Here is an 18,750-nt window from a genome sequence, read left to right on the forward strand (position 1 = left end):
TACATCTTTTTGTATTTATTCCCATATTAAGAAACATTTTCAATATGGGCCTAAATTTTGTCATGAATTCGGAATAATTTCATTTTAAAATGTGATCAAAGATGTGATTAATGAACTTCAGGGATCAATCACGATTTTGAAAAATAATCTTTGACTGCCCTAGTTTGAAATATTAATACCAAAACCAATGAACTCACTTAAAGAAAGGAGACTATTGTGCAAAGAGCTTAAAGGTGCTGAAATAAACACTGTTATTGATCAGATGCTGTGCATATTACTGCAGTCCTGCAGTTAAATCATCAAAAAAATAAAAAAAATCAGGACAAGCCAGATGTTTTATCCAGTTTCTTTGGATGGACTGTAAAAGCTTACTGCTGTAGACAGCAAGTAGAAAGCCTATAATTACGCTGAGCACTCCTCACTTTCTCAGCACTCTGCCGACAGATATCTGAATGTGATATGACAGCTGATCATCGGCACTGTTCTTAGGGCTATTGTTTCTTATCTGGCTATAAAACTAGCTGAAATTCCCTTTTGCAACAGTATGCAACCTGCAGAGCCACATAAATATTATGTCTCCCTGGGAACACAATAGTCGTATTTATTCCTTTATTTAAGGACTGTTTTTATTCCTGTGTCAAATGCTGAGAGGAGAGTTTCTAACCCTCAGTGGAGCAGATTGCAACATGTTTCAGGGCTCTGGTGGATAAATTAAAGCCTGGTGAGCTCAGGCTTTTGTTGCTCGTATACAAACAGAAAACCTTCGAACCCTCTCAAACCTATACTCTTGAAGCATGCATGGCTCTGAGGGCTGTGCCACTGGACTGACAGATGGTACCAGGAGGCTTGGTGTTGCATCCCTGTGATGGCTCACCCGGAGCCCCATCCACAGTGCTCAGCATCACCACACTGCTCAGCTTGACACACGAGCTACAAGCCCTCTAGCTCCCAGGAATAGATAGCCTCTGCTGACGTGGCCAAGGTCAGGTTTTTCACTGCATCAGTCAAAGGGCATCAATAAGAAGCGTGAAAATGCCGCTCAAAACATCCGTAAAGCACCATGCGGATTGTATTATTTACTCTTTATTGAAGCGCTGAGGTTTAGATGAGAGATTTTCCCACTTCTGGCAAAACAAACTCTGTTTTTGCACTTGGTTTTGCAATAATAAAACACTTCAATAAAGCTGTCTTCACTAGACGTTCACAGGGGCTGAATTACTTTTTGCCAACACAGAAAACGAATGTAAGCTGCACTGCTTTCATCTCTAAGATGGTTGGTGTATATAATGCATATGTTTTAGCTGCTCATGCAGCAGGAGTCACTTTCAAAGTGATTCAGAGCTTCCTAGCTCATTAAATGTTAATCAAAAAAATCTATTTTCAGATCACTTGGAGATCCGTCATGAGGATTTCAAGGCCAGCTATGAGGCCACTGCCTCTGAGTGAAGCCGAAGGGGCAGGGTAGGCCTTTATTTGTCAGAATAGTGTTTATTTTACGCGTGATTTGTTTATATTTCTTCCTTATTATGTAGTATCAGGATGCATAATTAAGACTGAACTGAAGGACTGTGCTTCACAAAGTCCATTTTTAAATGGCACAGAGGCTGCAGTGAAGCAGCCTCGTCTCTCAGTGGCTTTTTGCAACACGTCTACTGTCCTCTCCATTATTCATGATGTGTTTTCTCAGACAGTGCCTTGAACCATGAGGAGCACTTCTGTCTGTCTTCTTAAGAAAGAGCTCTTTGGTTGGAGAGAAATACACACTAAGGCCTGTTTTCGTCTGCATTTGGAGAAAAACAGATGTCCAGTAGTCTGCGGAGAGCTGTGGAGCTTAATAGTCTGTATCTGGGCAAAGATAGAGCTGTGAATGAGACGTACTGTGGATGAACTTAAAGAACATTTCCAATCTGTCTGTGTCTGCAAAGTTACTCGGCTTTATCTAGATGAGCTTCTATCATGTTATCTGAAATATTTCTCCCTTTTTTTTATCCTCTATCCTATCCTAAAACAGCAGTATTTTTATCTCAAACATGGCATTTCATACCCATATTTTATTTTATTAAAGGTTAACTGAGCTCCTTCGACACTTTTCCTCATTTTAGTCAGGACCACTTTGTCAAGAAACGCTCATGATTTACAGCTATAAGCATTTCATTATTAGCATTAATTAGCACTTATGCTGTTATTTATATTTGGTGGTGTGGCTATTCTGGGATCCTCCTGCCCTCCCAGAGCCTACATAGAAGCATCAAGCAGGATCAGCATATGTTCCTGCTCTTCCTATGCTGATAAGGAAAGCCTAAGGCAGGGAGAGTAACAGATCAGGCATCAGTGACAACAGAATGGCACTGATTAAGTTGGAAGCAGAATGAAGGAGGAGCTGGGGTGGAGGAGGGTTGCAAGAGCAGCTTGCAGTGAGAGCAGCAGAGTGTAGCCAGGTAAGAGCTTAGAGTGCTTAGAGCAAATCAGCTAGCCATCAGCTGATAATTGAGATCAGCTGATCTCAATTATGGCAGCTCTTGACTCCATGGTCTGCCCAAACAAACTCTCTACACACAATTTTTGGCTTATATCAACAAATGTAATGTATTTTTAAGAGGAAAAGCCAATTTTAACACTGTTATTGAACATGCTACATACATCATAGGCTGAAATGCATTCACATGCACAAACAGGAAATACACAAAAAGAGATGCATGCCAGTGTGAGAGGCTGCTGCTATGAAGTAGCATCTGAGCAGTTGGGGCCTTAGTGCCCTTGGCCTTGGTTCTCACATGGGGGTGGGGACCTAAAAGTGGTTAGCGAAGCCATTTTCACTAGGCCATGAATGTGTGCCTGCAACTAAATATGTCACTAAAAGTCTGTTATGTGCTTTTATTTTGAAGGATGTGTCTTAATCTTTTCATTGGGTGATATGACTTGTTCCATCTCACATCCAAAGTGCCCATTTTTGTTAAAACATTTGATTCTGACTGAAAAATTGAAGAGATTTGGGTCATGATTTTTCATTAAGGAAGTGGTGGTGGATCTTGAGGCTAGACCAGTTCAGAGCCACTGCTCTAGGGCACCTCAGTAGTACTCGGGAAGTAAACTAGTACCTCTCTAGTGACTAGACCAAATTCTAAATTTTGTGCCTAATGGGATTAAACCAAAGACCCTGTGGTTCCAAACTTAAGTCCTCACAAACAGTGCTACTGCCACCCTCGTTTTACATTCAAAGTAAATTTACAATGAATTTGAAACTATTAGTTTAATTCTATGATAAATTCTTACCCTGTATTAATTTCCGTTTATGTTGGTATTGCACCACTCAGAATCTTGTTTCTGGTAATAAAACTATTTTCAACCTTTCCGCACTCTGTTAAAATCCATCACTCATGTTATGATACAAAATAAATATAAAATGGTGTCTTCCAAGGGTTCATCTTGGGTCCTACTTTATTCAGTATTAATTGAAATACTTTTCATAAAAATGTTGTCAGTGCATGGTGTTATTTTTATGCTGATGATATGAAAACAAGCTTCTTCTTCCTTGATGAGTGCAATGAAAAATCTACAAGCAGCATGTAGTGTATTCCAAATAAGTCTTTGTAAATATAGCTTCTACTTCTAACAAGAACAAAAATGATGGGCAAAAATAAAAAGAACCATTAATGCTCAAATCAGATTTTAACTTTGAAAAATGGTGTAATAGTAAGGGATTCAACATTTAAATACCTCTTATTCCTTGAAGAGTATCTGTCATTTTGTCATCTTATTAACAGTGTAACAATTTTTTAAAAAGTTAAAGTTTAGTTTCTTCTTCTACTGAAAAATACTCTATTTTTGTTTTCTTGAAAGGAAGAAACTCATTTAAGCAAGTTTTAATCAGTGATTGATTATGGTGATATTTATCTGTGTGTAACTTCATCATCACTGAAAATGTTGCCCTCAGTGTGCCATGCTGTACAGTGATCAGTCTCTGGTTTGGGTTAATGCACATTGTGTCTTTATGTGAAAGCTGGTTTGTCTTCCTCATACAACTGAAGGATGGATCATTGCTATATATTTCTTTATAAGGCCATTCTCCAGGATCTAACCTGTTATTTATGGTCTCTCCTAAAACTGTTGTAAACTTCAGTCTCTCATTCAGTCTTACTCCTTAAATTTGCTCTGTCTTTGGTAAAAGTGCTTTGGTCTGAGCTACAGAGTCTCCTTAAGCTGGAGTGTTTCATAAACATGGAGGATTTTAAAACTGACATAAGGATCACTGATCAATATATCGACATCATTTATTGTTTAATGCTGCTGATTTATCGCAGTAGTTCCCATTCATAGAACTTACTTGGGTGAACCACCAAAATATATTTACAGCCACCCAAGTGTATTTGTTGACCAACTGTGATCTTTTCAAGCAAACAAGTAAACATAATCACCATTTCATGCATAAGACAGAGGCATCCACTAGTGTGTCTCTCCAGTAAATGTTCTATGTAAGAAGCAATTAAACTTTTAGTGCCGTTATTTTAGCTTTCTTCTCTAGCTGCTTTCTGCTGATATCATCCTGAACTCCTGCACTCCAAGATGATAGCTGCTTTACGCTACCTCATCCAAAAAAACAATCATACATGCAGCTCCCTGAGAAGGGTCTGGCTGCAGACTGCAGATCTCAGATCCCCCTTCTTGTAGACTACTACTGTGAGACAGCCCCTCTGTCAGATTGTTTTAGAATTTTCCTTTGTCTTCAACTTTATTCCAAAAAGTCTGGCAGTTTCATCAAACACACTGAAAACATTACAGACAATACATTGACTTTTGCTAAAGCTAACAGAGCTAAAGAAAGCCACCATTAGCATAACTACTTCTAAAACGGATCTAGCTTCAGCAAATGTATCTTTCTTAGATCACTAGCTATTGCTTTAGCTTTAGCTATGTTAGTTCTGCAGCTACATTACCTATGTAGCTTATGTAGCTAACATAGCTTTGTAAGCTTTGTTAGTTTAAGAATAGCTACACTGTTTATGTGGCTATGTAGCTAATGTATCTAACATAGCTTCTTTAGGTTATGTAGCTTTGTTCGTTGCATAGCTTATGTTGTTAGCATTGCCTCATTACGTTTGCTATGTGGCTAAATTACCTATGTAGCTTATGTAGCTAACATAGCTTTGTAAGCTTTGTTAGTTTAAGAATAGCTACACTGTTTATGTGGCTATGTAGCTAATGTATCTGACATAGCTTCTTTAGGTTATGTAGCTTTGTTCGTTGCATAGCTTATGTTGTTAGCATTGCCTCATTACGTTTGCTATGTGGCTAAATTACCTAAGTAGCTTACTTCGCTAACATAGCTTTGTTAGTTGTAGCTTTGTTAGCTACGGTAGAGTGTTATATATGGAGGACAAGATTGGTCTTCAGTTAGCAGACTGTTTACCCTATTAGGTGTTTTTTGTTGGGGGGGTTGAATCCCAGTCAGAGCCCAATTATTATCCAGTGTGGGCCCTATCAAAGCACCAAATATATTTTTAGATTACGTATGCAAAGCATTCTACAATATGCTATGTTTTTTTCTTAAAAAAAGGGTTAGGGTTAAAATTGGTAGACGTTTGTTTAAAGTTGAAAAATGGGTTGAAGTGGCAAAAAAAAGGTTGACAGATGCCAAAAATTAGGCGGAAAATGGCAAAATTGAGTGCAAAGTGGCAAAATTGGCAGTTGAGGTGGTGAAATAGGAACAAAAAGTGTCAGAAATAGGTTAAGAGAGGCAAAAATACGGTGAAAATGGGCATAAAAGGTGGTTAAAAGGGGTTAACAGTGGCAAAAACAGATTAACAGAGGCAAAATTGGGTATAAATTGACAAAAATGGTTTTCAAGTGGCAAAAATTGGCAGAAAAGGTGGTGGCTGGTGGTGGTGAAAAGGCTGTTGTCCTCAAAGCAGGTGGCTTAGTTCCTTTGCCTCACTCTCCCTCTCTCCCTCCATCCTTCCATCTCTGTCCTGTCTACAATGAAGGCGTAAAACCTCCCATGGCAGGGGGATGGGAAGTCACCATTAACCAAACTTTGGAGCGGGCTTCTGCCCATATTGCTGCCAAACACAGTGAACACATTTTTCACTCTTGCGTTGACGTTGGTCACGTATGACTCAGTTCTCCTTTTGTTTTTGGCTGAACGCAGCTGCTTTTTTTTTCTGCTTTCATGTTGTCATGGAGCTTCAGGAAGTTTCAGGTGTTTGCACGTTGATTATTGTGCTGCACTAAAATAAACCAAAGGGTTACATGTTTGCTTGGGAATCAGTGAATATCCTGGCAACCACTGAAATCATACTGTAACAAAAAGTCTTTGCTAAAGTACAACAGTTTCTACTAATTAGTTAAATCCTATGCAACTGTTTGACTCTTCAAAATAAAGCTGATCATTTTTATGTCCCTCTGACACGATCTTTTTACATCTATTCAATATGTTGAAGCATCATTTCTTAGTTTGTGTAAAGGAGGCTTGGTGAGTCATACATATATTTGTTCCATGATTAAAATGTGAGGATGTATCTCTGAGCAATTGTTCAGAACATTAGCAGAAGTAATACAGACACGAACAGAGTAGAAATGTAGTGAACTGCAGGATTCACTCCAAAGCCGCAGGCTATGAATCATCTTAATCTAATGTGTGCCAGCAGGTGGAAATGACTCAAATTTGTTCCCACAGTGAAATATGCACTCACTGCTACTCCTCTCCTGTGGCCAGATTGGTGTACAATCAGCAGCATTTTGTTTCCATACAGGCCCCACATTACGAGACGGTCAGATAATCAGTCATTTTTATGTGTGTACAGAAGTGTGCCTGAGATTGAATCTAGATAGACCATTTCTTCCTCAGTGAACTGCTTTTAATAACACATGCAAAGGGAAAAAAACTCTGTTATTTCGTTGGCATAAGAATATATGTTCCTGAAAATATAAATAATATAACAAGCACATTTTGTTCTGTTTTTAATGCCTCAGTTTTATGGAGTGATACTGAGTGCTTAGAGTAGTGAGTCATATGCGTATTACCTTAAATAAAGACACAGGGATAGGACAAAAGGAAGTTGGATATCTGCACCAGCATGTTAAGCAGAATCTCAGCCACAAAGGAGAAACTCTGCTATCTAACGAAGCACAAAAGAGAAAAATATAATGTATGCAAATGAGGGAAACAAAGACCCTATTCTTCTCCCTGCAGTCTGTCAGCTGTATCAGATTCTGTATCTCCTTAGCCCATCCACTACTGCACTCAAACTGTACCATTTTAATTGCCCAAAAAAGCATTTAAAAATGTTTATAACATATATAAAAGCTTTTAATGTGTAATCTAAATGCATGTTCTGACAAGGTGATGTGGAAAATAGAAGTTATTTCATTGAATAAAAACAAGGTCGATCAATTAAAGTAATCCCTCTCATTTTCACAACTTGTTTAAGTGCACAGCAGCCGCAAGCCTTGGAGCAAATTGTGAAATTGGATTAATTTACATGGTTTTACTTTGAGCTGAATTCAGAATTTCATGCACTTACACTCAAGCCTATTAACATTATTAAACTGGTTCACAAGACAGGGTTTAAACCAAGAGAAATGTTTAAAGGCTTGATATGAAAATGATTTCTTCAGCCTAAATATTAAGAGGAGGTCAGACTACATGATGCTTTTTTCTGGTATGATAGTCACTATGTCAGATTAGGTGATCAGGGCCACAAATGACTTGACCGACTGATGTGACAGACTACACAGTGGTATGTAATCAATCTTTGCAACCGATGTGATGACTCTTAGAGGAAAAGAGACTGAGCTAGATGACCAAAACTTTATTTACAGTACTGTACTTTTCAGGCTCAGATTACTTTAATTGTTATAACACCCGTTATGTCATACAGGCAGTGGTGTCATGTAGGGCAGTGGCTCTCAACTGGTGGGTCGCAAAGCTGATTCGAGTGGGTCGCAAATTTGTGCCAGGAAAAAAAATAGGCGGCAAAAAATTCCTGATGTTTAAAAGCCATAAATGGAGATGCAGAATATCAACACATTTTTAGGTTTTCTTGTTATGGGGAGTAATTTTAGTCTTTTTCTCAAGACTCCAACTCATGTTTCTCCTTTTCCTGGTTGACAAAGCTGGTTTTTCCTAGAAAATCTGGAAATTCATTGAGTAATTGCTAAATTTCCTTGCTAACTTGGGAAAAAATGAAGTAGAATAAAATGTATGAATAGTTGTCCTTCCATAACGGTGTGCTTTTTGACATGCCTAATCTGTAACATTTTTTATTAAATACATTTAAGTGATAATCATTAAAGAAATTCATGAGTAGGAAAGGTTGACTTTCTTACTGAGACTGAGAAATGACTTATACATTAAAAGATGGGCTAAATAGAAATTATACTTGAAAGAATAAATAAAACCCCTGGTGGTCTGCCTTAGGCATATTCACATCATTGGAATTCATGTACCACTCATTCACTATAAAATCTTATTTACTTTATAATTTCTGAAATAATGTGTTAAAATCCCCATGTAACTAGTATTGTAACCTGTAATTTTGAATTTTTTGAATGTCTGGCAAGGTCTTGTATTATTGTTGTTGTTGGTGATGTTATGTTTTGTCTGAAATCTAATAAAAAATACAGTGGTAAAATATTTTAAAGAAGTTAGGCCGCAATTTCTCATAACGAAGGAGGTCAAGGTGGACACTCATGCCTAACCAGTTGGGAACCACTGGTGTAGAGTATATGCAGGTACTTAATCTTTGTCACCATAAAGTATACTGACTTTATAATGAAAAGTATACCCACTTCTAAAGTGGATATAAATTAGGAGTGTAACCACTTCTACACCACTGCATAAAGGTTACAAGCCAGATTTAATCTCAGACAAAACAACAGGACAAGAGGAAAAGATGAAAGTGCTCAAGGTTCAAGCAATCAGTGCATAAGAAGAGAGCAACGTACCAACCCATAAAACCAGTTTAAAGTTCACAAATAAATACATCTAGAATTGGAAGATTGTGGTTTTGAACCCCAGCACTTAATATGAATTTGCTCCTGCTGCTTCATGGTGGCATGTAAATGTGTAAAAAATTCTCCGTTGCATCGTCTGCCATTAGTGTATGAATGTGAGTGAATGGATGTGGAAGGGTATGACTGGGTAGTTGGGACCTGTGATGTAAAAGCACTTTGAGTAGTCAGACAACTAGAAAAGCGCTGTACAAGCTCAAGTCAATTTCCCATCTTGATTAAGCAAGTGTAAAAACAAGTGTAAGATTCAAATGCAGGAATAAATGCACAAGTGAATAAAAAAGAAAGAAGTGTGTGCAAAGTAAGGTTATATGTTGTTTAGTTCAGTGAGAGCAGCAAGAACAAAGCTGTTTGTATACCGCTTTGTCTTGCACCTAGGGACTTTAAATCTCCATCCAGAAAGGAGAGCTGAAAGTCACTGTGCAAAGGGCGGGAATTATCAATTAAAACAGTGGTTTCTAAAGTGGGGCCCGGGGCCCCCAGGGGAGTCACAAGACACAGAGAAGGGGTCGCAGGATGCTTTCCAAAAACAAAGAATATTTTAAATGGTTTAATTTAATTTTTTTGTTTACTTTACCAATTTTTGTAAAAGTATGTGCATAAAATTATTTCAGCTTTAAAAAGCAGCATGGTCATTTGATGAGATTTGTGCTGAAATCAAAGTAGGTTTTAAGTAGATACAGAGGGGGTCCCTGGCCCCAACTCAGTTTGGTCTCAACTGTACAACATTCCTTGGTGAAAAAGATGTTTCTGCTCCTCCCTTGACCTGCATGAGTTCCATTCACCTCTTTCAGATCGGGCAATAATCATGCTGAAAATATAGTGGGACCTTGGCTATAATTAATCTTTTTTTTGTATTTGTGAAGTGGTTTTTATTTTGTCTTCTGTTGTGTTTTTCAGCTTCAAGGATCTTTACGGAGGAAGCTCGAGGGCCACGCACCAGGACAAGCTCAAAAGCAGAATGGGCTCTCCTGTGGTTTCTCGGGGTCGGACTTTAAGCGTGTCCGTGTGGATCCTGGCAGTCTCGGGCATGGGCCCTGCCACCATTACTTGACCCAGTCTCATTCTCTGCAAGGGTCTTCAACCATGGGTATGCAGAGGAAGAATTACATGATGCCCCATGGCGTGGGGTCTGACATATTTAACATGACCCTGAAAGAAATGAAAAAGGAGCCCATTGAGGTCCCGTCTTGTGGTCAGTCACACACAGAGATGATTTTTGACTTCAAAGATGAAGGAGGGGGTCAGATCGACCCTGAGCTTCAGGATCTTTTTGATGAGCTGACAAAGACAGTGCCCACTCTAAATGATCTGGAGTTTGAGAAGATCCTGAAGCAGGATGATACATTCGGTTTGGATCTGGGTCGACCGAGCTCAGCGGGAGCAGCTGGCAGTCTTTGCTCTCCGATGGAAAAGCCGATAAAACTGGAGCACTCTCCAGATTTCGGCCAGGTTCATTGTGGTTCTCCACAGCTTCGACCAGCTTCTGCAGGACCCTCTTTCACTCTAACCAGCACCTCTTCTACAACCACAACACAGAAAGCTAACACTCAAGCGGGACACCCCAGAGCATTGCCCTGCTGGCCAGAAATATCCCACGCAGAGCAGCTGAAGCAGATGGCAGCGAACCAGCAGCAGCCAAGCTCCCTGCTCCACCACCACCACCAAACACCACCTGCAGGACTGACCAGCTGGGCTCCTGCTATGACCACCCACTCCTCCACCAGCGCTTTCCCCCAGGACAAAGCCTCCAGCCCGGCTCCACTCAGCCAGCAGAGGATCGGCCCTCAGGGTAAAGGCATCAACTGCCTCTTCAAGTCAAATGGGCACAATGTTTCTCATCATTTGGACATGAAGGTTCTCAGCACCAAACCCACGTTACACTTCAGTCCCAAAGCACCACATTCTTCCAGCCAGCCCATGCCTGTCATGGCAAACTCAGTGAACAAGACTTCAGCCCAGCAGCAGACGCAGCAGTCACCATCGGCCAGCCACAATCAGCCACATTCAACTCTCCACTTCCAAAACCAACAGATCTCCACATCAGGGTCACTTTGTCTGCAACCCAAGAGTACTCCCAGTGGGATACCTCTGAAGCTGGCACAGCAGAGACAGGTATGTGCAAAGTCAGTCTGGATTGTTTTTAAGTGAAAACTTTGCATCTAAAAAAGTTTATTAATAATCAGCGATGCATGTACAACTTGATGCACAATGCACATGTGCTTGAGGGTTACATTCCCCTTCAAGAGCTGATTTTTTTGCACAAGTTATATGAAAATAGACGTGTGATAGAATCCATGAGACTCGGTGGAATCTAAAAACTAAAAAATGACTGATTTCTAGGCCTTGAAAGAGGCAGAGCTGCTTTTTTGTGAACTGAGAGTCAGCACAGTGCCATAGTACCCTTTGTGATAGCTTAAAACTATAGATTGTAAAATAGGATGACAGAGCCTGGGGGTGAAATCAGAATATTCCAGTCTGGCTGCAGACTGTAAATCTCAGAAAACCCCTTTCGCAGATTGTTGATGTGAGACGCTGTCTCTGTCAGAACAGAAGTGCTGTAATTTGCAGGGACAAGATATTTCCAGTTTTGGATATTTTTGATAATTCAACTTAATCATAAACAAAGTCTGGCAGTTACATTCATGAAATAACCACAATACAAACATTACAGGCTAAGCTACAATTAAAAAAATTAAACAGAAAAATGTCAGAGGTCTAAACTGATCTAGACTAAGTGAAGACCGGTTTTAGAAGTAGATTAGAAAACTATGGCTCGTTAGCAACACTAGCTGCAAAGTTGATGTTACTACGTGAGCCAATGTAGCTAGGTTAGCTTTAGAAACATGAGTTTTAGCAAACATAGCTACATAAGCTACGTAAATAATGTAGCTATGTTGCCTATGTAGTTAATGTTAGCTTCATAGCTTTGGTAGTATGGACACCCAAGGGCTTTGTGAGCTTTAGCTATGGTAGCTAGCTCTGTTATCTACGTAACTTGCACTGCTAACAGAGCTACGTTAGCCATGTTAAAATGTTTTCATAGAGGTCAAGCTTTTTTCCTGTAAGCAGACTATTTGCTCGACTTTATTACTTCCGCCAAGGAGGTTATGTGATCGGCAGAGTTTGTTAGTTTGTTGGCAACATAACTCAAAAAGTTATGGATGGATTTTGATGAAATTTTCAGGAAATGTCAGAAATGGCGGAGTGATCCGGATCACTGTCTGGATTCAGGAGTTTTTTAAAGGATTCTTTACTATCAGGAGATAGGGCTAATGGCCGAGGTCTGCGCTCTCCAAGTGCTTTTCTAGTTAAACATTCTTCAATCAAGTTTTGCAAGTCAGGTTTTTAACTTCAAACTTTTTGTATCCTGCCCTTACTTTGACCCTTACCCCAGGGGTGTCCGAATTATATCTTGGGGGCTAAATGCAGCCTGCAGTCCACTTTAAATTGGCCCATTGCATATATATTTCTATATGTGTATTTCTGTTCTGATGGACGTCTGTGAGAGGGACCATTTGAGATGTACTGTCTGCAGCCAGGCCCCTTTCTAATTTTTGAGCTCCCTCTGCTGTCTAGATAAAGTATAACCCCACCTCCTCCATGTTAACAGATGGGCCATTGGCCAAACTTTGAAATTAAATATAAGAGGATTCAAGTTTTTCTCCAACCTGAATGTTATTGTGATGATAAGTTATTTACTATCAATATATTTATGTTCAAATGTTAATTGTTGATTGGCAGAGTGAAGGCCAACAGTTATGAAAAACTATCACAAGAGTCAACTTCCCTTAACGGTCTCTGCTCCAATGAAACACAAGAATCAGTTCTACTATGAACTGTATTTTTCACATTTAATCACTGAGCTTAATGTTTGCTGCAATTAGCTGAAGAAGCGTGGCGTCACATCCGTGGTTCGACCAACCAGCTCCTGTCTGAGCATATGTTGGCTCAAAGTACGACTCCAGCACAACATGTCAGCACCCGTCCTGGGGATATTCTGGCTTTTATTCAAAAGAACAAAAGGAGTCACAGAATCTCTACTCACTGTGATATACCGTGTATGATAAAAACTGTCAAAGCCTCTGCACCAAATGATGATTTATATATTCATTCTTTAGTCCCCCACTAATGCCATGACTTTTATCGGCTCGTGTATTTCATCACACGACATAAACAAAGTAAATAAAAGCCTCTCCCTGCTGCAGGTCTAGTTACATTATACACAGCAGTAACACTTGCTCTCTGTAGTCCTCCTCATCAATCTGCTTCCTCAGTTTGCTCCCAGCAGCCAACCTGCTGTCTGAAACGACAACAATGCTCTGCTGTTTGTTTTAGGACTTTATTGTCTTTGTTCTAGCTGCTGTCTGTGCCTTTGCCGCTGTGACTCCTTTGAATATGTATTTCCCCTGAAAGTGTTTTGACGATGACACAGATTGCCAGAGCATGGTAGATTAACATGCAGGACTTCTAATTTCTCTGCTTGTCATGGTGGCTCCCTGTCAGGGCACAGATATGCACAGCGGGATTTGCTAATTGGAGGTTGTTAGCTACAAGGGACAAGTGGTGGAAAATGACAGTAATCTGCTTAGCCTGGTGCCGGAGGTTGAATCACTGATTTGTTATGATTGGGGAGATTTAGACTGTCCCCTCTTTCATTTTTGCTCTAACAGTATCTGTAGCCGTCTTTGTGTGAAATGATAATGCGAACCACACAAGAGAGCTCTCTGAACGTCTACAGATCAAGGGAAGTGCTCGAGTGACTCTGAGAGGGGGGTGGGGGGGTGGGGGGGGATTCTGCTGACTTAGGAGTAAACAAGGTAGGATGGCAAATACATCATCAGGCATGGGTAAAACAGAACCAGTTCTGCCAGCAGAGAGTCATCTACGCAGTGGACTTAAAGAACGACTGTGCCTGTTCAAGGTTTCTCATGTTTTGATTTTCCAAATCCAAATACTAAGTCTGATTATTGTAGTTTACAAATAAGTGCTACCATTTTAAGACCACATAAATCCAAGTGTTTATGATACTTTATGAATCAATCCTACCTAAATGATCAAGTTTAATTCCTTAGAGCTCAAATTTGAGTTTTTACAATGAAGTTAAAAATTCATAATTATGAGATAAGATGTCATTGTGTGAGAAAAAGTAGAAATTGTGAGATCCTAAGTCATAATTATGAGATAAAAAGCCATTAATAAGGGAGAAAAGTAAAAAGAAAAGAGAGATAAAAATTCATAATAATAAGATTAAAAAGTCTTCATTATGGAAGAAAAAGTAAAAAATATGAGATAGTCATAAATATGAGAGAAAAAGTCAAAATTGTGAGATTAAAGTCATAATTATAAGAAGGTAAATTATAATTATCAGATAAAACATTAAAATTATAATATCAAAAGACATTATTATTTGGAATAATTGATAAGAATTCAATATTGTGGGAGAAAGAATAAAATTGTAAGCTAATGAGTCATATTTGGAGATAAAAAGCAATAGTTATTTGATAGTATTTCACAATGATGGAAGAAAAGTCAATATTGTGAGATAAAAATAAGTAGATAAGAAGCTAAAAGTATGAGATAAAACTTGGAAATGTGAGATTAAGGCCATGATTATTATAAATTAAATCATAATATTGAGATGAAACATTGAAATTATGAGATCAAAAATCATAACTATGAGAATTAAAGATGTATAATGAGATGAAAGCCATAATTTCAAGATTCAAAGGTCAAATTTTGAAAAAAAAAGCTAAGAATGATCTTACAAATTTGTCTTATGATTTTAGATTTTTAAATTTTTTAAATCAATGATTTTTTAACTTTCACATTTCTTTTCTGTTTAAAGTGGTGGAAATGGCTTCTATGTTTTAGCTGGTTTTAATACAGACCTAAATAAATCCTGATGCCTCTATATGAGCTACAAAAGCAAGCCCCACCTCTAGTTAGATTTCTTTTTTCCTCTTTGTTCATGTTGCATAAGAAAAGGTCCCACTGATCCACTGATCCATATCCAGTCAAAGATATATCCAAACACAACACATCCATAAAGATCCATGGATTTCCTCTAGTCAATGAAACTTTTCTGATGTTTTACCAGTCTTTGTCCTTGGTTTTTTTTTTCTTTTTTTTATTAGCATCTTAGCATCTAACCAGATCATTAGCTTTTATATGGCTGACAAAAAGTCAGTTGTAGAGCCAAAGATTTTTAAACAAGACATGAAACATCTTCAACAACCTAAACTAACTCAGGTTCTTCTGTTTGGATCAAGCTTAGGATCACCTATATGACTGAGCATCTACACAGACATTTAAAAAAGATTACACATTATAAATGGTAGATTACAGAGACTGTGTCAGTGCCCTGACTCAGACCCTCCATTACTTTACATCCAAATATAAATAAAAAAATGATTAAATCATAAAAATCAAATTGAAATTCAAACTAAATTCACAGCCTCTGCTAAACAATGCAACCATTATATTCTGTCTTTTATATATTAGATCCTTGGCATTTTTATCTTTATTAGTAAAATGTCTGAAGTGTAGAATAATATTGATTTACTTTCAGGGTGCCTGATTTTCATAATTTTCCCAGGACATTTAGAACCTCGAAACTTAAATAATGGGCTACAGGAAGTGTTAAGTTTCTTGAAGAGAAGTTCCTGAGACTAAAAGTTTTGGGTGCTTTTGATCAAAAGCACCTCAAGAGTGCATTTACATGGAACTGAGCGTTGCTTTCAAAGCTTTCCTGGTTTTGATAAGATTCAGGATACGGCATTTACATGCAAACAAAGAATCCTGATTTTTCACATCCCTTTACACATGAGAAATACTCAACTCATGTCATCTCAGCTTTATTTATAGAGCACTTTTCATACTTAAAAGCATGCAGCCCAAAGTGCTTCAGAAAGAACAGATGGACAGGAAATACAGAAATTGACAACAATAGATAAAATCTTAAAGCAGGGAGTTAACCTGATGCTCCAGATAGACTGTTTTGTATTTCCATTGCCAATCACAGCGACAAGACAAAATGACGCTGTACGCATGCGCTTCTCTTGAACTGACAGGTTGCTGCTGCCGAAAATTGTTGATGATGGAGAACTCTGTGAATGAAATTGATGCCAAGGTCGGTCAGGGAAACATCTTCTCTGCCAAGAGAAGCTTTCAGAAGTTCTGATTAAACTGTTCCGATCAAACTGCCGCTTTGCTACAGCTACATCCGAGCTAATAGCTACTGCAGCAGCAGCCGTTGGCAGACACAAACCCCACCTGTAACCGTCACAAACCCATGCTGAAGCACACTGGGAGAGAAGTGAAAACATCTTTCCCATCATGGAAAGCTGTCAGTATTACTCTCTAACTTTGTTAAAATAAAGAAATGTTGTCCAGTTCTGACAAAACTGCCACTGTGGCTAAGTCCAAGCTAATCCCTCCACTAGCAACCATGGTATAACACCACTCACACAATAACTAACCCTTTACCCTGTAGCTATCACAAACTCATACTCGAGGCATGTTGGCTGAAGAGCAAAAGCTTTTAGTGTTGTTTTTATTCTTTATTTCATGCAGAGACATGGTCCAGTTCTGGTAAAATTGCCATTATACTAGAGCTGTATCCGAGCTATTCACCACACTAGAGGTAGCCCTGAGATGGTTTTGAGTACAACTAAACCCTGCACTTAGCTACCGCCTCGTTCTCCATAAATAATGCTGATTGGTGCGTACAGTGTTCTTGTGGACTGGAGTTTTCAAGATGGATTTGCCTGATGTGAGAGATGGAGTCTGCAAATCCATCTGCTTTGCAATATTAGCAGGGAGTAGGTAGTAAAATAATCAAGAAGAACACTGTGGCTTATTGCAGGCTTTGCACTATTGATCACCAACATTGCATTGCAGATGTGGTGAATCATCTTAACGAGAAAAGAGAGTGGCAGCCAATATTAAACATGTCCTCACCTCTGACTGGTGTCAGTCTGTCACTATCACCACACAGGACAAGGGAGCCGTGGGTGAAGATATGGGGCCATGACAGGGTATCCTATCCAAGCTTCCAATTATATCTCATTTTGTCATTCGTGAATGACAGAACTCAGTCCCAAGGTTTTTTGTTTTTTGCATATACATTTTTTTGGCTCAGGCTGCGCCTGTGCAGGTTGTCAGCAGCTGTCAGAAAACAGAGCAAGGCGTAAACATGACACAATATCCCGTTTTCTTTCAAGTTTTCTTAAATTGAGATATGATGCATTTGTGCCTTAATGCAAGTAGGGTTCTCAAAAAAAATAAATCAGGACAAACATTAACAAAACTGTTGTGATTTTCTTCAAAAAAGGAGTAAAATCCTAGAATTTTAAATTTTTATAAAAAAGGCTGATATGTCATACGGGTTTTGTATTCAGCATGCATGGGGTTAAAAGCCTTGCTAATGAGGAAGGGACAGCTCACAGCGAGGAGAAAAAAACCAGCAGAGTCTCTTCCCACAGTGAATTGAATTAGTAATGCCGGAGAAATAAAGGTCCTGAAAGAGTGCCCTGATCCCCCTGTGTAACACTAGCAACTAGAAGAGGACTTCCTCCCACCGAGGGAAGCTGAAGACCGTTTGAAAAACAACCAGAGATGTGAGCTGCAGTTTGAAGCTTTGCACGGTTTAATAATCGACCGCTGAGTCAAACATGTCAAAATTAAAATACATCAGTCTGAAACTCTCCAGCGAATAGGTCACTCATAGAAAATACCTCACTCACTTAAAGTATGAATACATTCACCGACAGCATACAGCAGAGGACACTAATACATTATGAAACCCCAGCTACTGTGGTTGTGGTGAGCTGTGCTATTTCAAGGTCAAAATGTAGTGTTGCCTGTCACATCAGGGGTGTAGCTGTGGTGTGTATTTAAGCTAAAGAGAGCGAGTAAATGCTGTTTTTGTGTTTTCCTGTCTAAATAGCAATAAGAAAGATTATCCAGATATATTTGGAATAAGTAGATTTTTCACTAAGTCTGAAATAATATTGATTCATTGTTGTATTTTGTGCCATTTTGGAAAGCACATTTTTTCCTTCCAATTTCTGGCAAGAAAACACTACATTCATAACTACCATACAGATGTGGGAACAAGAGATGCACTGATTAGAAACATCAGGGGCGATACTGATGTTTAAAATAGCACTTTAGTCGATTTCTGGTAGAGATGATGGGGGTTTTCATTACTACTCTTGGTGTAGAATCTCAGAAAAGATATTTTCTCTCATGTTTGACCACAAAAACAGATCAGAGCTTGTTTCAGCCGGTCTCTTCTTCTACTTGATAAAAACCCTCTTCTCTAACTCAGTAGCTAGCTGTACTCGATACAGTACAATAACACATTTAATTTTAGCTTCACAATGATATACACTGACTGACCACTTTATTGGGTATACCTGTTCAGTTATTTAGCAGTAAAAATGTCTGATCAGCCAGGAACATGGCAGCAACCACTGCATTTAGGCATATAAACATGGTCAAGCCCCACCTCTCCCTCCCCAGCAACCCCAGAAACCCCAGAATGCTTTGTTTGTTGCTCGCCTGGCCAAGAGGGGTCCTTTTAACAGCTTTTCTTCCTCTTCATGAAAAATTCATGAATCAAACCAAAAGCAAAACATTGTTTTTCTGTATGGAGTGTCATTTTAATGAACAGAGTCCTCATTTGTAAAGAACATGCATTTGTAGGATGAGCAGCAGAGCTGAGTTTGTGGGTTG

The 18,750-nt window shown here is 38.9% G+C and overlaps 1 protein-coding gene across 1 annotated transcript in view; it reads left to right on the forward strand.

Annotated features, from left to right (window-relative positions):
• Positions 1-18,750, forward strand: part of zmp:0000001236 (mastermind-like protein 2) — an 84,578-nt gene that overhangs the window by 55,255 nt on the left and 10,573 nt on the right. The window contains exon 2 of the mRNA XM_041809738.1: positions 9,910-11,124. Coding sequence (XP_041665672.1) covers positions 9,910-11,124 — 1,215 coding nt within the window. The remainder of the gene's footprint in view (positions 1-9,909; positions 11,125-18,750) is intronic.

The sequence above is a fragment of the Cheilinus undulatus genome, linkage group 2 (genome assembly GCF_018320785.1).
Source record: "Cheilinus undulatus linkage group 2, ASM1832078v1, whole genome shotgun sequence".
Taxonomy (NCBI): domain Eukaryota; kingdom Metazoa; phylum Chordata; class Actinopteri; order Labriformes; family Labridae; genus Cheilinus; species Cheilinus undulatus.